Source organism: Miniopterus natalensis, chromosome 3 (genome assembly GCF_054644295.1).
Source record: "Miniopterus natalensis isolate mMinNat1 chromosome 3, mMinNat1.hap1, whole genome shotgun sequence".
NCBI lineage: Eukaryota > Metazoa > Chordata > Mammalia > Chiroptera > Miniopteridae > Miniopterus > Miniopterus natalensis.
Genome location: NC_142083.1, coordinates 80,959,749 through 80,985,195, shown reverse-complemented (window position 1 = coordinate 80,985,195; position 25,447 = coordinate 80,959,749). Strand labels below are relative to the sequence as shown.

The 25,447-nt window shown below is 38.1% G+C and overlaps 1 protein-coding gene and 1 pseudogene across 1 annotated transcript in view; both read left to right on the top strand.

Annotated features, from left to right (window-relative positions):
- VKORC1L1 (vitamin K epoxide reductase complex subunit 1L1) overlaps nt 1-25,447 on the top strand; it is a 68,177-nt gene that overhangs the window by 36,454 nt on the left and 6,276 nt on the right. The window contains exon 2 of the mRNA XM_087815629.1: nt 23,916-24,025. Coding sequence (XP_087671755.1) covers nt 23,916-24,025 — 110 coding nt within the window. The remainder of the gene's footprint in view (nt 1-23,915; nt 24,026-25,447) is intronic.
- Nucleotides 7,634-14,285, top strand: LOC107524397 (cleavage and polyadenylation specificity factor subunit 7 pseudogene; annotated as a pseudogene).

The window sequence follows — 25,447 nt, the reverse complement described above, 5'->3', positions numbered from 1 at the left end:
CATTTCTTGCAATGCTGGTTTAGAGGTATTGTACTCCTTTAGCTGTTTTTTTTTTGTGGTTTTTTTTTTTTGGTCTCAGAAGCTCTGTATTTTCCCTTCAGTTTTAAAATGATAGCCTTGTTGGATAGAGTATTCTTGGATTCAGGTCCTTGCTTTTCATTACTTTGAATACTTCATGCCAATCCCTTCCAGCCTGAAGTGTTTCTGTTGCAAAATCAGCTGACAGTCTAATGGGAACTCCCTTGTAGGTAACTTTGTCTCTCTCTCTCTCTCCCTCTCTCTCTCTCTCTCTCTCGCTGCCTTTTTCTTTGTCTTTAATGTTTGTCATTTTAATTATGATGTGCCTTTGTGTGGGTCTCTTTGGGTTCACCTTGATTAGGACTTTCTGTGCTTTCCTGAATTTCTGTGATTTTCCTTCACCACGTTAGGAAAGTTTTCTGTCATTTCTTTAAACAGATTCTCTATTCCTTGCTAACTTTCTCCTTCTGGTACCCCTAAGATGCAGATATTGTTACATTTCATGTTGTCCCAAGGTTCCCTTAAACTGTCCTCCTGCCTTTTAATTCTGTTTCTTTTTGCTGCTCTAATTGGGTGTTTTTTTCTGCTTTATCTTCCAAATCACTGGTTCCATCATCTCTTTCATTCAATCTACTTTTAATTCCTTTCAGTGTATTCTTTTTTAAATTTATCTTTATTGTTGAAAGTATTACAGATGTCCCTTATTTTTTTTGCCCCCCTAATATATCTTTATTGATTTCAAAGAGGAAGGGAGAGCAAGAGAGAGAGAAATATCAATGATGAGAGAGTCATTGATCGGCTGCCTCCTGCAAACCCCCTACCTGGGGATTGAGCCCACAACCTGGGCATGTGCCCTGACTGAGAATCGAACCAAGAGCTCCTGAATCATAGGTCGATGCTTAACCGCTGAGCCACGCCAGCCAGGCATGTCCCCTTATTCCTGACGTCAGATATGATATTCTTCATTTCTGACTGGTTCTCATTCATGGTTTCTATTTTATTTTTCATGCTGTTGTAGTTCCTAATAAGTTTCTTGTAATTCTCTCTGAGTTCCTTGAGCTTCCTTATAACCATTACTTTGAACTCTATATCTGATCAATTGCTTGTCTCCATTTTATTTAGGTCTTTTTCTGGAAATTCTTCCTTTTCTTTCATTTGGGTGTTGTTTCTTTGCCTCCCCATTTTATCTGTCTCTTTGTATTTGTTTCGATGTATTAGATAGAACAGCCATGCTTCCTAGTCTTCATTAGGTAGTTCTTATGTAGTAAGTGTCCTGTGGGGCCCACTGGTGTGGTCTCTTTGAACTCCTGAACTGGATGCTCTAGGAACACTCCTTTTATGCGTTATTTTTGCTCTCGTTATAACTGGGTCTTGATTGTTGTTGTCCCATTCATGGGTGTGATCTCTCCTCAGGCTGCATGACTCTGAGACTCAACCCCAACCATGTCATGTGAGCTGTTGTGAAGGTGCTGCACACATCTGGCATTCTCCTGGTATAGATAAGCTTTGTTTTTAAGAGAATATCCCTTTATCAATTTTCCCCCTATTAGACAACAGTTTCAATGGGTAGGAACTGGATTAAATATGAAAATGTGCTCTAGTTCAGCTGGAAAAACATTAGATTACTAGCTCGGTTTGCTAATATTTCATTGAGGACTTTTGCATCTGTGTTCATCAGGGATATTGGCCTATAATTTTCTTTCTTTGTAGTGTCTTTATCTGGTTTTGGAATTCGGATAATGCTGGTTTCATAAAATGAGCTTGAGAGTCTTTCCTTCTCATGATTTTTTTGGAGTAGTTTGAGAAGAATAGGTGTTAGTTCTTTGAATATTTGACAGAATTAACCTGTGAAGTCATCTGGTATAGCTAGGACTTGTTTGCTGGGAGTGTTTTTGTTTGCTGCTTCGATTTCTTTAGTTGTAATCAGTCTGTTCAGATTTTGTTTCTTCTTGATTCAGTTTTGGGAGATTGTATATTTCAAGGAATATGTCCATTTCTTCTAGATTGTCCAATTTGTTGGCATTTAGTCATTTATTATATTTTCTTGTAACCCTTTGTATTTCTGTGGTATCAGTTATTCTCCATTCCATTTCTTATTTATTTAGGTCCCCTCTCTTTCTTTATGAGTCAGGTTAAATGTTTATCAATCTTGTTTATCTTTTTAAAGAACTAGATCTTGGTTTCATTGATCTTTTGTATTTTTTTTTTAGACTCTATTTTGTGTATTTTCACTCTGATCTTTGTTATTTCCTTCCTTCTACAGTAAAACCTTAATATAATGGACTAATTCTGCTGAGGGGATGTTCATTAAAGCTGAAAGTATATTGTATAGTAAAGTAGGTTTTCTGAATGCTTATGTTAAACAAGTGACAAATTAGCCCAGTCTGGCTCAGTGGTTGAGCATTGACTTATGAACCAGGAGGTCATGGTTTGATTCCTGGTCAGGGCACATGTCCAGGTTGTAGGCTCAATCCCCAGCAGGAGGTAGCCAATCAATGACTCTCCCTCATCATTGCTGTTTCTCCCTCTCCTTTCCTTTCTCTGAAATAAAAGAAATTGACAAATTAGTTAGTTTACCTGCTTTTACTTATGGAGACATGTTTGTGTAACTAAAATTAAGTATGTATGAGAAGTTTAATTTCACAGAAAAGTTTTCTACATGTATTATTGTAATTTTAAATTTATACTGAATAGGTCTAGTAAATGCATGCATTCACCAGGCACTGTGAGAAAACAAATGCACACGGCTGGGACCTGGCTTAGTGCACGTGGGAACATCAGCCAGCACAGATTCAAACTGCTGCAGAAAGTCATTCTATGGGACAACAAAACCAATTACTGTGCGCAGTGTAGTATCGTTACATGCTAATCATTCACGGAACATTGTTTATGAGTGGTGACTCTTGGATTTAAATATGTAGACTATAGTTGTAGATGTGTAACATTTATTTATGTTGGCGAAATTACTAATGTTTTTTTCCAACACATGGTCCATTCGCTTTAATTTGTTAAAAATAACAATGAATTAATAACAAAAAAATAACCTGTTAATTTAATTATAAGCAAATCTTGGTTAAAAGCATTTTAAAATTAATGGTATTAATGACATATGGGCCAGAAATTTTGTTCATTAAATCCGAAGTTTGTTAAATCGAGGGTCTGTAAAATTGAGGGTTTACTGTACTCACTTTGGTTTTTGTTTGTTGTTCTTTTTCTTGTTCCTTTAGGTCAGGGGTAGGGAACCTTTTTTCTGCCAAGGGCCATTTGGATATAACATCATTTGAGGGCCATACAAAATTATCAACATAAAAATTAGCCTGCTATATTTGGTCAAACATTTAATTAACTCACCCCTAATGTGATGACTGAACCAGCTTTTCTTTGGTGAGGCCTTGGCAGGGCCAGACCAAATGATTTTGTGGGCCATATATCGCCCGGAGGCTGGATGTTCCCCACCCCTGCTTTAGGTGTAAGGTTAAATTGTTTTTGATTTTTCTTTTTTATGACCCATAAATTTTTGGTTGTGTTTTCATTCAAGTTTTGAGATTTTACAACTCAAAGCTAGATCCTGGACCATGGCAAATGCACCAGGCTAAAATTTGAGCGGGGGGTGGGGTGGGGGGGGCATGGGCTGGCTTGGGGCTTAGTCTTTACCCTCTGTTAATCCAGACACTCTGTCTTTATGTCCTGTAACTGCATACTCTTTATCAGTAGTGTCATTGTTCTGGTCAGATACAGGGATTGGCTGACTTTTCCTTTAAAGGGCCAGATACCAAATATTTTAGTTTTGTAGGTCACATGATCTCTGTCCCAACTAACTCAACTATACTATTATAGTGTGGACCCAGCCAAAGACAATATGAATGAGAGTGGCCATGCTCCAGTTAAACTTTATTTACTGAAACAGACAGTGGGCTGAATTTGGCCCATGGATTGTAGTTTACCAACTCTGGTCAAATAAAACCTGCATGATATTTTTCACTGGAATCATTGCCAGACTTTGACAGTGTAGTTTGTAGTAAATTTTTGTATGCCACATGGTCTTCACATTTTGTGCAAATCTGTCTAGCAATTTTTGCAAATGTTGTAACAGACAAATATTCAAATGCTTAGTTTTACTTAAATGAATTTGGTGGGCGGTTACTGACAACTATGCCTACCCACTCTTTTAAGTCATGGTTTATCACTAGTGTAATTGCCAGATCTAGGAAGTACTTTTTATTGTGTATTGTATTAATCTATTCAGGATTAATCTATCCTCAGGATTTGATATTGAATAGTGTATTCTTCCTTAAGTACTCTCTCATTTTTTCCAGTTATTATACTCTCTCCTGGTTCTCCTTTTCTAGCCCATTTTTAGTCACCTCATGGAATCCTTCCCTATAATCTTTTTTCTGAATATTTGCCCTGAGTTTTTATTCACGACCATGGTTTTTAGAACTGCACTTCTAAATTCACATTATAGACTCATTTATAAATCTTCAGATTTTTATTTTTGGCTGCTTATTAAACATAATTATCTGTGTGGCTCAGAGATATGTGAAAACTCAGCATGTCAAAAGTAAGCTCAATCATTTGTTGTTTCTCATTTTTTGTCTCATGAATGGCCTCACCATCTACCCAGTCATCCTGGAAACCTAGGAGTCAGTCATCCTTCCTTCACAATTCAGTCAGTTATCAAATCTGTCTACTTTTAATTTTTTGAGGAACCTCCGTACTGGTTTCCATAGTGACTGCACCAATTTGCATTCCCTCCTAAATTTCCTTTTCTTACACCCTGCCAACAGTTATTTATTGATTTATTGATGACAGCCATTCTGACAGGTGAGGTGATATTTCATTGTGTATGATCTTTTTTATGTATTGCTGAATTCAGTTTGCTAATATTTTGTTGAGGATTTCTGCATCTTTGTTCACCACTGATAATGGCCTATAATTTTTTTTGTGTGTAATATCTTTTGTCTTGTGGAATCAGGGTAATACTGGCTTTGTAAAATGACCTTGAAGTCTTTTCTCTTGAATTTTTTGGAATAGTTTGAGAACAGGTGTTAATTCTTTGAATGTTTGGTAAAATTCACCTCTGAAGCCATCTGGTCCAGGGCTTTTGTTTGTTGGGAGTCTTTTTGAAAATAATTTTTAATATTTTCAATTGCAGTTGACATACAATATATTAGTTTCAAGTCTGCAAACCAGTGATTGGACATTTATATACTAACAAAGTGATCACCCCAATAATTCTAGTATCCATCTGACACTATGTGTAGTTATTACAATATTACTGACTGTATTCCCTATGCCTATGCCTACTTTACATGACTATTCTGTAACTGCCAATTTGTACTTCTTAATCCCTTCACCTTATTCATACATTTCCCAAACACCTTTCTCACCTGGAACTGTGAAAATGGTCTTTGTATCTATAAGTCTGTTTCTGTTCTACCTGTTTGTTTATTTTGTTTTTTAGATCCCACATATAAGTGAAATCATATGGCATTTATTTCTCTGCCTGACTTATTTTACTCAGCACAGTACTCTCTAGGTCCATCCATGTTGTTGCAGATGGCAAGGCTTCTTTCTTTCTTTTTTAATGGCTGAATCACATTTCATTGTGTATATGCACCACTTCTTAATCTATTCATGTATTGTTGGACACTTAATTGCTTCCATATCTTGGCTATTGTAAATAATGCTTCAGTGAACATATCGATGCATACATATATCTTTTTGATTTAGTGTTTGGGGTTTCTTCGGATAAATATTCAGAAGTGGAATTGTTGGGGTTTTTGTTGTCTCTTGCTGTAGCCTTCGTTTTAAAGTCTATTTAGTCTGGTATAAATATTTTTCTGGTATAAATATTTCTACCCCAGCCTGTTTTGTTTTGTTTCGTTTCATTTTCATGAAATATCTTCTTCCATCCCTTTTCTTTCAGTCTTTTTGTGTTTTTCTATCTGAAGTGAGTCTCTTGTAGATAGCATATATAAAAGGGTCTTGTTTTGTTATAGATTCAACCACTGTATGTCTTTTGATTGAAGCATTAGATCCATTTACATTTAAAGTAGTGGTTGATAGAAATGTATTTATTGACATTTTATTATTGGTTTAAAAATTTTTTTTTCTTATAGAAAACCTTTTAACATTTCTTGTAATACTGATTTGTTAGTGATGAACACCTTTAGAGTTTTCTTGTGTGGGAACCTCTTTATCTGTCTTTTGAGTCTAAATGATAGCTTTGCTGGTGAGAGTAATCTGGGTGTATGTAGGTCCTTGCTTTTCATCACTTTGTATATATTTTGTGCCAATCCCTTCTGGCCTGAAATTTTCTTTTGAGAAGTCAGCTGACAGCCTAATGGAAGCTCCCTTGTAGGTAACTAACTGCTTTTCTCCTGCTGCTTTTAAGATTCTCTCTTTGTCTTAAACCTTTGGCATTTTACTTAGCCTGGGAAGATGCTCTAGCTCCACCCTTCTGATCCCATGAGGCCTTGCCCTGCCAAGCTTGCATGCTGTGGTGGGATCTTTTTTTTTTTTTTTTTTTTAATATATCTTTATTGATTTCAGAGAGAGGAAAGGAGAGGGAGAGAGAAAGACAGAAACATCAACGATGAGAGCGTCATTGATCAGCTGCAGCCCGCAACCCGGGCATGTGCCCTGACTGGGAATCGAACCCTGATCGCCTGGATCCTAGGTCGACGCTTAACCACTGAGCCACGCCCGGCCAGGCTATGTGGTGGGATCTTAAGCTGCAGCCAACCTGCACCCATATTGCAGTCTTTCTTCAAAAATTCTCAAGGAAATGTGGGCAAACTCGGGGGGTGCCAGAGACACACAGAGTGAGACTGAGTTGTGTGGATTTAGGGGGAAGGCACCCGACAGTCACCAGCATGAAGCACCTGACAGGTGCTATCTCCCTGAGAAGGGTGATTTAAGCTACTTACCCTCTGGTTGGGGAGGAGAAGTGTAAACCATTTACTCTTAAGTGTCCTTGGTTAGGGAAAATAGGATTTTGCACTTACTAAATGGCTGTAAACTGTTTGACCTTTTAACTAGCTGTTTCCATTTCCCTATTCCACTTGTCCTGGCTTACTAGCCTGTCTCAGATTTGTATTGCTATGAATTTCCCTCTTAGGGCTACTTTTGCTGTGTGCCATAGATTTTGCATTGTTTTCATTTTCATTTGTCTTGTGTGTTTGGATTTCTTTTATCTTAACTGATGTATTGTTTATTAGCATATTATTTAGCCTCTAAGTGTGTGTGTTTCATACATTTGTGGTCAGAGAAGATGCTTGATATGGTTTCAGTCTTCTTAATTTTATTGAGACTTGTTTGTGGCCTAACTTGTGGTCTGTCCTTGAAAACGTTCCACGTGTGCTTGGAAACACTGTATATTCTGCAGCTTTGGAGTGAAATGCTCTGAAAATATCAATTAAATTCATCTGGTTTAATGTGGTGTTTAAGGCCACTGTTTTCTTAATGATATTCCATCTGGATAATCTTCTGATGTCAAAGGGGTATTAAAGTCTCTACTATTACTATATTATTGTCAATCTCTCCCTTTAGGTGTGTCAATATGTGCTTTACATATTTGGATGTTTCTATGTTGGGTGCATAAACGTTCACAATGGTTATAGCACCAGACTGGCTGCCACCTGTGCCAGGCATGGGACGTCTCAACAGGAGGCAAGGGCATACTGAGATCAGCTACTGCGTGCCTGGGCCTTGCCGACCTTGGAGAGTTAAGAATATTTGCAGCTTGGACAAAGCTGAAGGAGCCACCAGTGGTATGGCAAATTGGGTAGAGCAGGGTCTCAGGGAGTCACCAGTATGCAGGGAGAGGTGTTCACCAGGTGAAGGAAGATTCAGGTTTGGCACCTGCTTGAACCTATGGGCTATGTGGGGGAAGGGCTTAGCTAATGAACAAATGAGGCCTTCACCCTGAAGCCACACATTTCAGTTTCTCCTCATATGTCTCTATGCCTCTGGAGCTGCCATCACTTCACTAGAGCTTAGAGTGGGTGTCTGAGCATATGAGTCTTGTGCCTGTGCCCTTTAAGAGGATGTCTGGGTTTTCAGCAGCTTTCTGTCTCATCCAAACAGAGTTCTTGCCAGTTTTCACACCCAGCTGCCATGGGGACTCCTCTTCCCAGCACTGGAGCCCTGAGCTGGGTAGCCCAGTGTGGGGCTGTGAGCGGGAGGACCTCTGCAGCCGAGATATCCCTTTAAATTCTCAGCCACCACATGTGGGTGTGGGACGAGCCCATGTGGCGTCTCTGCCCCTCTTACAGTTCTCAGTGTGGCTTCTTTATATCCTTAGTTATAAGAGTTCCATTCAGCTAGTGTTCAGATGGTTCTCCAGGTTAATTGTTCTATAATTTAGCTGTAATTTTGATGTGGTTGGAAAGAGGCAAACACAGCAGTTACCTGTGCCACCATCTTGACCAGAAACTTGACCATCTTTTTATATATCTATTAGCCATCTGTATGTCCTCTTTGGAGAAATGTATATTTAAAGTCTTCTGCTCATTTTTAAATTGGATTGTTGGGTGTTGAGTGGTTTGAGTTCCTTATATATTTTGGATATTAACCTCTTATCCGTTGTATCATTGGCAAACATCTTCAGTAGGTTGTCTTTTCATTTTGCTGATGTTTATGGCTGTAGTCCCATTTGTTTATTTTTTCTTTTGTTTCCCTTGCCCAAGAAGATATAAAGGAAAAAATATTACTGAGAACAGTGTCAGAGTTTACTGTGTGGTTTTTTTCCTATGAGTTTTATGGTTTCAGGTCTTACATTTAAACCTTTAATCAATTTTGAGTTTATTCTTGTCTATGATGTAAAAAAGTGATCCAATTTCAGTTGTTTGCATGTATTTGTCCAGTTTTTCCCACCACCATTTATTGAATAGACTGTCTTTATGCCACTGTATATTCTTAAAGATTGGCATCATATTTTTAAAGAACCAACTCTGGAAGCAGGATAGTAAAACAGTGTCTTAAAAATTCTGAGGGCAGCCCTGGCCGGTGAGGCTCAGTGGGTTTCTCATTGTCCCATACACCACAAGGTTGCTGGTTTGATTCCTGGTCAGAACACTTGCCAGGATTGCAGGCTTGATCCCTGGGGGGGTGTATGTGTGTGTGTGCGCGCGCGCGCGCCCGGCAGCCAATCGATATTTTGCTCACACATTGATGTTTCTCTCCCTCTCCCTTACTCTCTCTCTAAAAATCAATAAAAAGCCCTGGCTGGCCCCCTGCCTGTGTGGTTCAGTGGTTGAGCATTGACCCAGGAACCAAGAGGTTACCAGTTCAATTCCCAGTCAAGGCACATGCCTGGGTTTTGGGCTCAATCCCCAGGAGGGGGTGTGCAGGAGGCAGCCAATCGATGTTTCTCTCTCATTGATGTTTCTGTCTCTCTATCCTTCCGCCTTCCTCTCTCTCTCTAAAAAAAAAAAAAAAAAAAAAAAAGCCCTGGCCACTGTGGCTCAGTTGGTGGGGCATCATCCTATGCACTAAAAGGTTGCCAGTTTGATTCATTCAGGGCACATGCCTGGTTGTGGGCTTGACCCTGGTAGTGGGTGTGCAGGAGGCAGCCAGTTGATGTTTCACTCTCACATTGATGTTTCTCTCTCTAATGACCAATAAAAAACATTAAAAAAAATCTGTTTTAATTCTGAGGGGAAATTATTATTAATTTATAATTATATACCCAAACAAACTCTCAATCCAGTGTGATGGTAAAGTAGTATTTTTAGACTTTAAGCATTTTAAAAATTTTACCCCAAGTATGTATTTTTTCAAAGAAGCTATTAGAAGATTGTTTTACCCAAACAAGTGATTAAACCAAAGGAAAAGGGAAGATACCAAATCTTAAAAATGGAAGATTCAGTGTAGGGAAGATATTGGAAGTTTTCAGATGATAGCTGTGCAGCAAGCCTAGAGAGCAGCCACCCTGAGTCAAGTTGTCCAGAATGGATCAGGAAGGTTGAGAGTTTCAGGGGAGATTTCTCCAGGGGAAAAAATGCAACTCATAGATTTCTTGATATGGTTAACCTTGCTGAAGATATTGCTTATGAGGATTTTGAAAAATAAATGATGTAGCATAGAAAAACAAAAAATATGGCCTAGCGGATGTGGCTCAGTGGTTGAGTGTCAACCTATGAACCAGGAGGTCACAGTTCAATTCCTGGTCAGGGCACATGCGTAGGTTGCAGGCTTGATCCCCAGTAGGGGGCCTGCAGGAGGCAGCTGATCAATGACTATCTCATCATTGATGTTTTTCTCTCTTTCTCTCTCTGAAATCAATAAAAACATATTTAAGAAGAAGAAAAGAAAATAAAAAACTATTAATTATTAACTCCAAAAAAGCAGTTTGTGCACAAAAGAAATTGGTCATTATTATAGGCATTTCTGATATAACATGTTCCTGAAAAAACTCACTTTCTGTGGAATTAAGCCTTAAAAATAACAGGGCTAGGAATTTATAGCTTAAAAGTGACATAACAGCCTGGCTGGTGTGGCTCAGTTGTTGGGCGTTGTCCTGTGCACCAGAAGGTCACAGGTTCGATTCCCGGTCAGGGTACATGTCCGGGTTGTGGGCTCAGCCCCCAAGGTGGGAGGTATGCAGGAGGCAGCCAATGGATGTTTCTCATCATCGATTTGTGTGTGTGTCTCTCTCCTCCCTTCCTCTCTGAAGTCAGTAAAAACATTTAAAGTAAAAAAGAAAAGAAAAGTAACTTAACATATCAAAGTATACAGGATGACCCTCCAACCAACTTAGCCACACTGGCCAGGGCTACATAAATTTTTTTTTTTTTAGTATGCTTTTGTCTGTATTTTTTCTCTTTTTATATTTATGTCTACATAGGTGAAATAATATACACATAGATTTAGTATCCTGCTTTTCCCCACGGTATGAAATTTTAAAGAATACTTTGAATGACTACATAACATTTCATTGTGCATTATCTATCATTCCAATGTTCTTTATTTACTTAACTGTTCCCTTTATTCTTGGAATTTAGATAATTTCTAATTTTCTAGCTATTAAAAGCCTCTGATGAAAATCCTTGTGCATAAAACTTTAGTCTGCATTTTGGAATTTCCGCCCCCCTTTCTGTAGATCCTTAGAAGTCCTTCCTGGCCTCCTGATAAGCCTGCAGCTTGAGGAGAATGAGCAGGCTTACTCCCCGCATCCACATAGCTTGTTAGAAGGATACGGGCCTAGCCGTCGGAAGACTCACTATCCCACTAACTAGTTGGGTGTCCTACACAAACAAGTCTCTTTACCTCAAAGTCTATGAGTATAAAATCAGGGAGCTGAATTAGATTATCTTTATCATTCCACTCATGTTTAATATTCCTTAAACATTTGTTTAGTGGACCTAGCTCCTATCCAGTGACATAATTTTTCTTACACCTTTAGGGATGTATAGACACAAAGGAATACGACTAGTAGTAGACCCTAGGTTATTACTATCTTTACAGCACAGAGAACATTCAACATTACATAGGAATGTGGTTGGGCCTGTGATTCTCCTCTGATTCATATAACTTATTGTCTGTATGTTTTTAAATTACTTTTGGCTTCTAAGCGTTAAGGAGTATACTATAGCTGTGTGGATCTGCTCGCTGAGCCTCCTAATATTAACCCAAGGCAAAATACTGTTCACTTGTTAGGTATTAAAAATATCACACTTAAAAATTTTTATTTGTGTTTCCTGAATTTACATCTCACTCAGTCTTCATACAAAGACTGTTTTAAGTGTTTCTCTGTGCATGACCTTGTGCTAGGAACTGGATAACAAAGACGTTATTTTTATTTTTTTTAATCCTCTCCTGAGGATATTTTCCCATTGCTTTTCAGAGAGAGTAGAAGGGAGAGAGACATCGACTGTGCCTCTCTCACACCAATGCTCGCACCCGGACTGGGGCCAGGGATCGAGCCTGCAACCGAGGTACATGCCCTTGGCCAGAATCGAACCTGGACCCTTCAGTCCGCAGGCCGACGCGCTATCCACTGAGCCAAACTGGCGAGGGCAAAGACGTTATTTTTGATGCTGTGGAATTTCTAAGTGAAAAACCACAACACTCAGGACAAAGGAACATCTAAGCAACCCTTCCCAATCTCAGGGCCTGCCAGGGGCTGAGGGTCTCTAGATGGAGGTCAGGGAAGGAGGACTCTGAGGAATTCTGGATTTGGAGAGGCTGGATCCAGGACAATATTGTACTCCTCTAAGAGAAGATATGCGAAGGAAATGGGATTCCGGAAGCTTCTCAAAGGAAGTGGGAAGGCTTAGGATCTGCCAGGGAGAGAATATTTCCAGATCTGGATCTAATCCTGATAGAGGTGGAAGCAGAACCATTTAATTTCTACAGATTAAATATCAGTCAGATGCAGAATAAACAGGAATGATAATAACTTAAGAAAGGCAAGTCTTAGCAAACGGCATGCTCACGAGTAATGGGAGTTGATGGGGAGACCAGCCGCTGACCCAGGTTACTTACTTGGTAGGAACCCGTGATGTGGCAGAACTAAAATTTGCAGATAATGGAGCAAGTGGCCAGGTATGCTGAGGAAGTGGCAGCCTCTGAAAACTGTCCACGAATACTTGGAATTCCTGCCAGTAGGAGTTCTTGAAGGAGAAAAAGTGGACATGAGGCCAGCCACCTAGAAGAACCTGTCCTAGTGTGAGGCCTAGGCTCAGAAACATGAATAGGTTTGAGTCTCAAGAGTGGGAATAGCTCTAGAGGACCATGCCCAAGATTCTAGTGACTCTGCTTACGGGTGAGCCACACCCTCTACCTTATGCCTACCTCAGCCCTTCACCTGATGGGTCTGCTCCCACCCCCAATTCCATCCCTACCACTTCTCTCCTCAAGCTTTGGAGTTCTTCCTCCTCTGGCATCCAGTGCTAGCACCTCATGACTCCTCCACTACCTCCTCATGCAGCTCTCCCTCCCCCTGGGCCATTTCACCTGCCCTTCATCTCAATCCAGCCTACTTTTCCCTACCAAATGCTATAGGGGGCCTCGGCCAGATATTTACAGGGAGGCTTTTGCACTCTTTAAACACCATGGCAGCCAAGATTTGGGCATTCCACCCGCTGTGGGAGTGAAACTGAATTTGAAGAGATCATGAAGTGAGACAGAGCAATTTCTAGCAGTTCCATTTCCAAAGCCATATCTGAAGCCAGTGCAGCAGATGACAGTGACTCGACTGAGATACTGCTCACAGCCATTTCTGTTATCAGTCTTAGGCTGTCCATGATGAGTGCTGCTGTGTCCTCATCTCCTTTATTAAAAGTTGTCTTCATGGCATTGAAGCTGCCAGGAGGAGCTCTTCCAAAAAAGATATTCATCCCAAGAGGGGTCACCTCGCTGGTCCTTTAGCCAGGAGAGCAGCAGGATGCACTGGGACCATCTGCCACAGCTGGAGGCAAAGGAACAGAGCTGCTCCTACTTTGCTTTGTTTTACCTCCCAGATGTGGTCACTACGGCTGAGCTGATGCAGCTCTGGTTTCTTTCTAATGTAATGTAACAATCATGGGACAGACACCTTCACCATATTCTTTTGGTTACAGGTCTCACTCACACCCAATGTCAAAGCAGAGTACTGGCTTCCCATGTCACCTTTGGCATGCTAGTGACATGGTTTGTCCTACAGGCATTGCTTTAACTTTAGGGTTGCTAAAGTCTCAATCAGTGGCTTTCTTGGTAATTGCATTAATGGTCTCAATCAATGTCCTCTCTATATGCATGCTCTCTGCCTTTCTCTGTAGTTCTGGCCCAATTTGAATCTGGGTTTGGCCATATGACCTTTGTGGACAAAAAGGAGCCACATGCTAAACCTGACAAGCTCCGGGAAGCCACATAGATCTTTTGACTCCCTCAAAACTTAACTACTAATAGCCTACTGTTGACTAGAAACCTTACCAACAACACAGTTAACACATGTTTTGTATGTTATGTGTATTTTACTCAGTATAATACAATAACATGTATACGTGTAATAAAATATGATATTTGTATTGTATTTTTACAAGTAAGCTAGAGTAAAGCAAATGGTAAGAAAATCATAAGGAAGAGAAAATACATTACAGTATTTATTGGAAAAAATCCAGGTATAAGTGGGCCAGAGCAATTCAAACCCATGTTGTTAAAGGGTCAACTTGTACTTTTCTATATGTAAATAATGATTATAGGAAAACAAGGGATGGGGTAGACCACTCAAAATCTGTGTAACTGGCCCGGCCGGGCGTGGCTCAGCGGTTGAGCGTCAACCTAGGATCCAGGCGATCAGGGTTCCATTCCCGGTCAGGGCACATGTCCGGGTTGTGGGCTCGATCAATGACTCTCTCATCATTGATGTTTCTATCTCTCTCCCTCTCCTTTCCTCTCTCGGAAATCAATAAAGATATATTTTAAAAAAACCAAAAAAACACACAAAAAAACAAAAACAAAATCTATGTAACTTTGAAACCAGATGATTAAGAGAAAAGCTACAATAAGTGTAATAAAAGCGTTGGCAGAATTAAAAGGCTTGTTAAATAATAAGTGAGTGAATGAACAAATGAATGAATGAAATTGTAAATGTAGGACTTTACCTGGAGGGTGAAGGGGAAAGTGTGAAGGAAGCTTGATGGATGGAGAATTATGGAGCCAATTAGCAAAAGACTGGAGATCGCACACTAAGTTATCTCCAGAACACACAAGGCCAAATGGTGGTGCTGACTACATTTTCTCTGTGGCCTGCTGCATCTACTTTGCATTCAGCTACTTTTATTCAGTGGTATAAAATTTTAACATGCTAGAGAAAATTGCCTGTAAGCCATGCAACTTGTGTTGATGTCATTCTCCTATTTTTAAATGACTTGATTTGCTCTACAGTAACTTTTCTATTTATGTGTAACTTTTCTATTTACCATTTGTCTGGTTCTAGCTATATTGTTAGGACATTTCAGGGACTGATGGTAGAATTACAAATTGGTGTAGCTTTTTTGCACAATAACAATAGTTTTCAAGATATTTATGACAGTTGATCAAGTCATTTCTCTCTTTGTAGTCTGTCTTAAGGAAATAATATAATATACAGACAGACTTTTGCACAGTATGTTCATTTAATGCTTTATAATCATGAGAAGTAGAAACAGCCTAATATTCACCAACAGTATCTTCAGTTAATTATAGTATTTCCATAAAATATAAAACATAATACAACATTTAGTATCAAATTTAAAATGTTTTAATAAAGTGTGCAAATGTTTGTGAAAGAAAAAAAAACTTTATATAAATGCATGCTATTTCATAACCATTGGGCCTTGAAGAGAGAATGCCAGATAGCCGGTCTTGTAGTATACATGCTTATATTTCTATATTAAACCATTACATAATTATTCTTAACAGTTATTTTTCAGAACAGTACTATGAATTAGGTACCATAATCATCTCCATTTTATAAATGGAGAATTCATAGTCCAAGATGAAGTGACTTACCCAAAGTCACACAGGCTGTTTAACACATTGCTCACTAGCTATTTCAAGCCAGAACTCGCCTGTGTGGCAGGCTACTTTTCCGCACTTGAATATTAAATGAATGCATCTGAATAAACTTAAATGTACTTTTATTTGTCTTATCTTATATTACCATACATCAAAATTAAACATTGCATATTTTTTAATATTTTATTTTTAATATGTTTTTGAGTGTGATATATTGTGTAACGTGTCTATATGCAGTGCTACTAAAGATATTCTGTGTTTCTTGAAGTGTATAACTGTACAGTAAAAATATTCATGGCTCTTGATTGTAAAATTGGGATTATTTTTATCTCTCATCATCATTATGAAGAGGTTTCACTCTATTTCTTGGACACAGAGTACTGTTAAAATAGTGTGACTAATAATCACTTATTTATCCCTGTTTTTAGGTAGTTTATCTTCAGAACCAAAATTGAGGTTTTATTGAGTGCTTTGTGTAATGGACTTTAACTATGACTAGGTGTTTTCTTTTTGGTATTCTTAAAAGCACACTTATTCAGAATTAAAGTTGTCTTTAAAGGTTTTTATTGAAAGTAAATGTTAGTTTGATATTTGTATCAAATTTTATCAAATCAGAATTTAATAATCATTTTTAAAGTAAGAAAATAAGATTCTGAAAATGTTAAGTTAAATGCAAAATTTGAAGTTAAACTGCAAATGTAATGTATCAGTTTTATACTCTTGAGATACGGTTCTAGGAAAAACCTGTAGTTTCTGATACTGTTCTATATTTAAAGATATGTTCCCAGGATATGTTTCCTAATGCATATCCTGGTGAAAGTTGTTGGTTTACATACATTTTTGTTTGTTTGTTTTTTAGAGAGAGAATGGAAGTGAGGGAGGGCAACATTGATGGGAGAGAGACACATCAATTGGTTGTGTCCTGCTCCCGCCCCAACTAGGGACAGGGCTGGGGATCTAGCCTGCAACCCAGGTACATGCCCTTGACCAGGAATCAAACCCTCAACCCCTTCAGTGCATGGGCCAGTGCTCCAACCACTGAATTACACCGGCCAGTGCTTGCTTGTTTTTTTAAATTAAACTTTTTATTTAGAGATCGTTGTAGATTCACATGCAGTTGTAAGAATTAATACAGAGAGACTCTTTGTGGTCTTTATCTAGTTTCTCCAGTGGTACCCTCTTGCAGAACTAGAGTATAATGTCATAATAGAATATTAGCGTTGGTGCAGTCAAGAAGGAACATTCCTACTCTCAGGAGGACTCCTCATGCTGCCCTGTATAGTCTCCCTCCCACTCCCATTTTCTCTTAACCCCAGGCAACCACTAGTCTGCTCTCCATTTCATAATTTTGTCATTTCAAGAATGATATACAAATGGAATCATGCAGTGTGTAGCCTTATGGAACTGGCTCTTTTTCACTCAACAAATTCTCTTGCAATCTATTCGAGTTGCATGCATCTATAGTTTGTTCCTTTCATTGCTAAGTACTGTTTTTTTCCTGGTGTGGACATACCAGAGTTTGTTTACCCATTTACCTGTTGAGGGACATCTAGGTTGTTCCCAGTTTTTGACTATTACAGATAAAGCTGCTGTGACAGCTGCTATGAACACAGGTTTCAGAGTGCACATAAGTTTTTATTTCTCTGGGTTAAATGCCCAAGAGTGTAATTGTTGGGTCATATGGAAGTTGCATATTTTCTTTTATAAGAGACTGCCAAACTGTTTCCCTGAGAGGCTGTACTATTTTATATTCCTAGCAACGATGCCTGAGAGATGCAAATTTTCCTTATTTTCACCAACATTTGGTGTGGTTGCTATTTTTTTTATTTTAACCAGTCTGATACATGTATAGTGATACTTGGTTTTAATTTTTATTTCCCTAAGGCTAATGATGTTGAACATTTCTGGCAACCACCAGTTTGATCTCTGTTTCTCTGAGTCTGTTTTTGTTTTGTTTGTTCATTTTGTTTTTCTAGATTCCACTTAAAAGTGAAACCATATGGTATTTGTCTTTCTCTGACTTATTTCACTTAGCATAATATCTTCTAGGTCCATCCATGTCATCATAAATGAAAACATTTCATTCTTTTTTATTGCTGTGTAATATCCCATTGTATTATCACCTCTTTATTCATTCATCTATCAGTTGATATCTAGGTTGCTTCCATATCTTGGTTATTATAAGTAATGCTGCAGTGAACATAAGGTACATGTATCTTTTTAAATAAGTATTTTCATTTTCTTTGGATAAATATCCAGAAGTGTAATTGCTGGGTCATGTGGTAGATCTACTTTTACTTTTTGGAGGAATCTCCGTACTGTTTTCCATAGTCGCTACACCAGGTTGCAGTCCCACAAACAACAGTAGGACATGAGGGTCCCCTTTTCTCCATATCCTCACCAACACATGTTATTTGTTGACATTTTGATAATAGCCATTCTGACTGGAGTGGGTGGTATTTCGTTGTGGTTTTGATTTGCATTTTCCTGATAATTAGTGATGTATATAGCATCTTTTCATGTTTGTTGGTCGTCTGTACACCTTTTTTGGAGAAATCTCTCTTTGTGTCATCTGCCTATTTTTAATAAGACTGTTGGTTTATTTTTATTTTTTGTTATTGTGTTGTATGAGTTCCTTATGTATTTTGGATATCAATCCCTTATCGGATATATCATTTGCAAATACATTCTCCCATTCAGTAGGTTGTCTTTTTGTTTTCTTGAAGCTTCTCTTCATTGTACAGAAGCTTTTTAGTTTGATGAAGTTCCACTTATTTTATGTTTTAAAATATGTTTTTATTGATTTTTAGAGAGAGAGGAAGAGGAAAGGGGGGAGAGAGAGGGAAGCATCGATGAGAGAGAAACATAGATCAACTGCCTCCCGCATGGCCCCCACCAGGGATTGAGCCCCCAACCCGGGCATGTGCCCTAACCAGGAATTGAACCAGTGACCTCTTGGTACATGAGACGATGCTCAACCACTGAGCCAGACTGGCCGGGTGTCATTTGTTTATTTTTGCTTTTGTTTCCCTTGCTCAAGGGGACATATCCACAAAGGTATTACTCAGACTTATTACCTATGTTTTCGTCTAGGAGTTTATGGTTTCTAGTTTTACATTTAAATATTTAATCCATTTTGAGTTTATTATTGTATGTGGTGTAAGAAAGTGCTACAGTTTTATTTTTTGGCATGTATTTGTTTAATTTTCCCAGCACCACTTGTTGAAGAAACTGACATTTCTCCATTGTATATTCTATGACACCTTTGTCATAGATTAATTGACCATATAAACAAGGCTTTATTTCTGGGCTCTCCATTCTGTTCCATTGATCTATGTTTCTGTTTATGTAGTATAGTTTGATAATTATAGCTTTGTAGTATAGTCTGAAATCAGGGAGCATGATACCTCCAACTTTGGTTTTTTTCTTCAAAATCGTTTTGGCTATTCGAGAACTTCCATGATTCCATATAAATTTTACGATTATTTTGTTCTAGTTTTGAGAAGAATGCCATCAGTATTTTGATAGGGATTGCATTACATCTTTAGATTGCTTTGAGTATTATGTCATTTTAACAATATTAATCCTTTTAGTCCATGAGCATGGTATAGTCTCCCATTTATTTGTGCTCTATTGAGGGTTTTTTTTAATGTCTTACAGTTTTCAGAGTACAGCTCTTTCACCTATTTTGTTGAATTTATTCCTAGGTATTTTATTCTTTTAGATGCAATTATAAATGGGATTCTTTTCTTATTTCTCCTTCTGATCATTATTAGTGTATAAAAACACAATGGGTTTCTGTATATTTATTGTGTGTTCTGTGACTTTCCTGAATTCACTTATTCTATTAATTTTTAATGTATTCTTTAGGTTTTTTTTATATAGTGTATCATGTTATCTGTATATAGTAAGTTTTACTTCTTCCTTTCAAATGGATGCCTTTTATTCTCTTATTGCTGTGGCTAAGGTTTCTAATACTATATTGAATAATTGTTTTTAGTATGAATATCTTGTCTTGTTCCTGATCTTAGAGGAAAAGCTTTCAGCTTTTCACCATTGACTATAATGTTGTATATAGCCTTTATCATGTTGAGGTAAGTACCTTCTGCCCACTTTGTTGAGGGTTTTTATCATAAATGGATGTTGAATTTTGTCAAATGCTTTTCTGCATCTATTGAGGTGATTGTATGGTTTTTATCGTTGGTTTTGTTGATGAGATGAATAATATTATTTTGTGGATTTTGAACCACCCTTGTATCCCTGGTACAAATCCCACTTGATTGTGGTATATAAACATTTTAATGCATTGTTGAATTCAGTTTGCTAGTATTTTGTTGAGAATTTTTGCCTCTATGTTCATCAGGAATATTGACTTGTAATTCTCTTTTTTTGTAGCATCTTTTGTTTTGGTATTGGGTAATACTGACGTAGAATGAGTTTGGAAGCATTCATTTCTCTTCAGTTTTTTGGACTAGTTTGAGAAGGATAGATTTTAATTTTTTAAATATTTGGTAGAATTTACCTGTGAAGCCATCTGGGCTTTTGTTTGTTGGGAGTTTTTTTATTACTGCTTAAATTTCACTGCTAGTAACTGGTCTGTTCAGTTCTCTGTTTCTTGCTGATTTAGTCTTGGAAGTTTTTATGTTTCTAGAAATTTTTTTTTTTCTAGATTGTCCAATTTGTTGGCATATAATTGTTCATTATATGCCATATACAATGGTCCTTTATATTTCTTTGATATTCTTTAATGTCCTTTGTATTTCTGTGGTGTTGGTTGTAATCTCCTCTTTAGCATCTGATTTTATTGATTTGGGCTCTCTCTTTCTTGATGAGTCTTGCAAGAGGTTTGTCGATTTTTTATATTTTTTTATCCTTTCAAAGAACCAGCTCTTAGTTTCATCGATCTTTTCTATTATGTTTTTTAGTCTCTGTTTTATTCCTTTCCACTCTTTATTATTATCTTTCTTCTACTTACTTTGGGTTTTGTTTGTTCTTTTTTAAATTCCTTTAGGTGTAAAGTTAGATAGTTTATTTGGGATTTTTTTCTGTTTCTTGAGATAGGCCTATATACTATGAACTTCCCTCTTAGAACTGCCTTTGCTGCATCCCATAAATTTTTTAAAGTTGTGGGGTTTTCTTTTTCCTCAAGGTAGTTTTTTATTTCCTGTTTAATCTTTCACCCATTGCTTGTTTAGTAGCATGTTATTTAATCTCCACATATTTGTGTTTTTTCCAGTTTTCTTCCTGTAGTTGATTTCTAGTTTCATGCCATTGTAGTCAGGAAATATGCTTGATATAATTGATATAATTTGTCTTTTTGAATGAAGTCTGTTTTGTGGCCTAATATGTGGTCTATCCTGGAAAATGTTCCATGTGCATTTGAGAAAAATGTATAATCTGCAGTTTTGAGATGAAATATTTTATAAATGTCTATTAAGTTAATTGGGTCTAAGGTGGCATTATAGCCATTATTTCCTTATTAATTTTCTGTCTAGATGATATCTCCATTGAGGTAAGTGGATTATTAAAGTCTCCAACTTTTGTTACCAGAAAGGGATGGCATGGAGCAGGTCCGCCTGGGGCCGACCTGTAGTGTATGTGTTCTTGACTTTGTGCAGGAAAGATTTCACAGTATGAGTCCAGGTGTTTTTGAGAGTACATTTATTAAAGCTGGGGATAGTGAAACAAGGAAGGGCCTAGGATAGAAGAAGAAACAGGAGAGAGACTAGGTATGACTGCTTTGGCTCACTGAGAACTAAAAGTCACAGTGAAAGAAGTGTCAAGGCGGGGCTGCTGTCAGCTCACTGGAGAGTCAGAGAAAAGGGGGCCTTGTGGACAGGTTCAGGGGGTTAGCCCAGGACGAGCTGATGCTGCCCATTACTCCCCTGGTTGGTTGTAAGTCTCATGGGGGTCCCTTAGTGTTCAGGAGGTGCAGGTGTGCTCCTGGGAGGGAGAGAGCGTGCTGGGTCCTTTGTCTTGAGGGTTTTAAAGGCTGGGAGTTTAGGGGAGGGTCTTAATAGAATATTTGTCAACTTTTCTAGGTGTGCCCCTTCAGGGGTGTGGTATCTCTACTGATTGGTCGGCACCAGGGCAGGGAGTCATTGGTCAGCACCAGAGCAGGGGGGTCATTGGTCATCACAGTTGGTCCTGGCATCGCCTGCCTGGTTTTGCTGCTTTTCTGTGCCTGGAGCTGAAATACAGCTGAGGTCTAGATGTTTATCTCTATGGAGGGAAAGTGGGAGGTGGGTCTGAAATGCATGACCACTGATATGAAAGGTCAGGGGTTTGTTCTGAGCCTCATGGCCAGGGATATGCCTGTCTGTGAAACTCTATATTGTTCCTTCAGTTCTGAATGATAACCTGGTCAGATATAGTATTCTAGGTTATAGGTTCCTGCTACTTCCTTCTGGCCTATAGGGTTGGTGCTGAGAAATAAGGTGATAGATAGCCCATGGGGTTTCGCTTATACGTGACTTGTTTTTTCACTCTTGCCTTTAAGATTGACTCTTTATCCTTAACTTTTCCCATTTTAGTTACAATGTGTCTTAGTGTGGGCCTCTTTGGGTTCATCTTGTTTGTAACTCTGTGCTTCCTGGACCTGGATGTCTGTTTCCTTCCTCAGATTAGGAAAGCTTTTCAGCCATTATTTCTTCAAATATACTTTCTTCCCCTTTCTCTGTCTCTTCTCCCAGAATTCCTGTAATGTGAATTTTAGAGCGCTTGATATATGTTATCACAGAGGTCACTTTTACTCTCATTTTTTAAAACTTTTTTCATTTTGCTGTTGTGATTGGGTGATTTCCACTATTCTGTCTTTCAGGTCACTAACTTGTTCTTTTGTATTAACTGTATTGCTGTTGATTCCTTCTAATGTATTATTCATTTCAGTTACTTTATTCTTCATCCCTGATTGGTTCTTTATTACATTTTTAAACTTTTTGAAGTGTTCTCTGAGTTCTTCTATTCTACTCTCAAGTTTGTTGAGCATTCTTATGACCATTACTTTCAATTCTATATCAGGCAAATTACTTATCTCCATTTTATTAGGTTTTGGGGGGGGGGGTATTTCCCTATTCATTAGGGGCATATTATCTATCTCCCCATTTTGTTTGACTTCCTGTGTTTATTCCTATGAGTTAGATTCTCTCCCAGTCTTGAAAAGTACCCTCTGTGTAGACTGTGTACCAGATGGGTTTTGGCAGGCTGGTTGTAGTGGGTGTGTGTGGTGGTGCCTCATCTGCTGCCTGGCCAGGCGCAGATTTAGGGCAGCCCTGCAGGTTGGCCAGAGAACCTGGATAGAGCTCCCACTTGTTATCCAGGTACAGGGAAAATGTAAACAGTGGTTCTCACCAGTTCCTCTATTCCTGGAGAGTTTCCTCAGCTTCTGGAGAGCTCCTGCGGTTCCCCAGCCTTCTCTATGTGGTGTCTCTCTATTGTTTATTGTGCAGAAGCTATTCAGTTGGCTCTCAGGAGGAATTGCTCTAAACATAGGTGTACATTGGATGTGTTTTTGGGAGGGGCAAGCTCTGCATCCTCCTACGCCACCATTTTGGACCTGCCTCTCTGTCTGTCTACTTTGAATGAACAGATAGGAGAGTTTACATCAATGATTTCAACTGCCCCCAGAGGACATTTGGCAATGGTTGAAAGTTTTGTTTTTTGTTTTTTTAAATATATCTTTAATGATTTCAGAGAGAGGAAAGGAGAGGGAGAGAGATAGAAACATCAATGATGGAGAGTCATTGATTGGCTGCCTCCTGCATGCCCCCGACTGGGGATCGAGCCCTCAACCTGGGCATGTGCCCTGACCGGGAATCGAACCTCGATCTCCTGGATCCTAGGTCAATGCTCAACCGCTGAGCCACGTCTGGCGAGGTGAAGATATTTTTGATTGTCACAACTGGCAGAGTACTACTAGCATATAATGGGTAGGGACAAAAGATACTACTAAGCACCCTGTGATGCACTGAACTGCCTCCTACCACAAAAAATTAGCCCAAAATGTCAGTGGTGCCACTGCTAAGAAACTGTAGCTGAAACTGAGAGAGCCCAGCCCTGGCTGGGTAGCTCAGTTGGTTAGAGCGTTATCCCAATATGCCAAGGTTGCAGGGTTGATCCCTGGTTTGCGCATGCACAAGAATTAACCAATGAATGCATAAATAAGTGGAACAACAAATCAGTGTCTCTCTCAAATCAATAAATAAAAAAATTCTTTTGAGAGAGCCCTTCCTCTGCAAATACTAATGCCATCAAAAAAAGAGTACTTTGTCCTACCTTTTGGTAAAGAGACTATAGAAATTGGCAATTTAGAGAATCAGATGGGTATATTGGCATAACATTCTCAGATAATTTTACATTTTTCAAAATAGGAAAACTCAAATATAGGGTTACTGGTTTTCCTTATTTTACAGATGGGGTCGAGGATTTGGTCTTTTGGGTTCCATTTTTGGAAAGGATGGTGTATTAAACCAGCCAAACAGTGTCTTTGGACTTATATTTTATATACTACAGTTATTACTTGGTAAGTATTATGCAGCAATACAAAAATAAGTTATTTTTTGTTACATTCCATTTAGTACTTTGTGTCTACCCTGAAGTGTGTCTTTATATTAAATAAAAACATATGTTAATGATAGAACCATTAGTTTGTTACACATTATTGTGCTGTGAAACTTGGTTCATTACTATTTTGATTACACTAATGCTGAACTTGGTATCTGTTAGTGTTTAATCAGGGATTTTGGCATCCCATGATGTCTGTAAAAACTAGTCCCATTCAGGGAAATTACTGCTCCAGTCTTCCCTAGAAACTTGTTTCCTTACTATTTTATATACACATTAGCTATTTAAAAATATATGCTTTGTGAAGACATTAATAGTTAATGATATTCATAATTCCATCACCTTTACATACCCACTATTTCCATTGTCTTCTGATTTTTTCACTTTATTTTTATACACATTCTTACGTTGTCTATCCTCATAAATGTTTTATTATTGTTGACATCAGGTTTCAGTTTTTTTAATGTCTAAGTAACACTGTGATCAACTTTGTTTAAAATCACCTTCTCACACTCAACCTTCCCTCTGAATTATTTCCATAGAGTAAATTTCCAAACATGGGACTAATGAATCAAAAACAGGTTTTTAAATGGAGCTTAATAGGTGTTATCAAACTGCTTTCCCTCAGTTGTCAGGTTTCCCTAGAGCTTCGTCGCCTTCATTTTTAAAATTTGTTTTCTGTAAAATACCTAATGTAATAGTTACATGTTAGTAGCTATTATTTTTATTCTACTATACTTTAATTTCCTTTTATTGCCAATTTAGTTATTGGGATCCTGATTATAGTCTATTTTCATATTTGTTACAAACTTTTAACCCATTCTGTATCCTTTTTTATGTTAGCATTGTGAATTTTGATTGTACAAAAGTTTATATACTTTTAAAGTTAAATTTGTTTTTTTGCCCTTCCATTTCAGTTATTGTTTCATCCTCTTACCTGCTGGCTCTGCCACCTCTTCTGTGTTCTTCAATAGTCCTATTAAATTTCCTTAGTTCCATACTTATATATCCTGTAAAAATGAAAAAATGTGAATAAGGATATTCATAGCAGGACAGTTTAAAAGCAAAAAATTGGAAGTAGCTTAGCAAAACATAATGGTTGAATAAATTAGGTTACATCCATATTAGAAAACAGTGTAGCCACTAAAGGAGAAAGTCGGTCTACATGTGTATCCTGAAAAGAGAAAGGCACAGTTTAGTGAAAAAAGCCAATTGTAGGACAACTATATGCTTATACATATGCATGTAAATGCATAAGAAAAGTTCGGGTGGTTGGGAGCCAGAGGTGAGACTTTCACTTTTTATTCAGTTTGTTTTCTTTGGATTTCTAAGCCCAAATTAAAATAGCCTAAGAAATGCTTTGGACTATGTTAATTTTTGA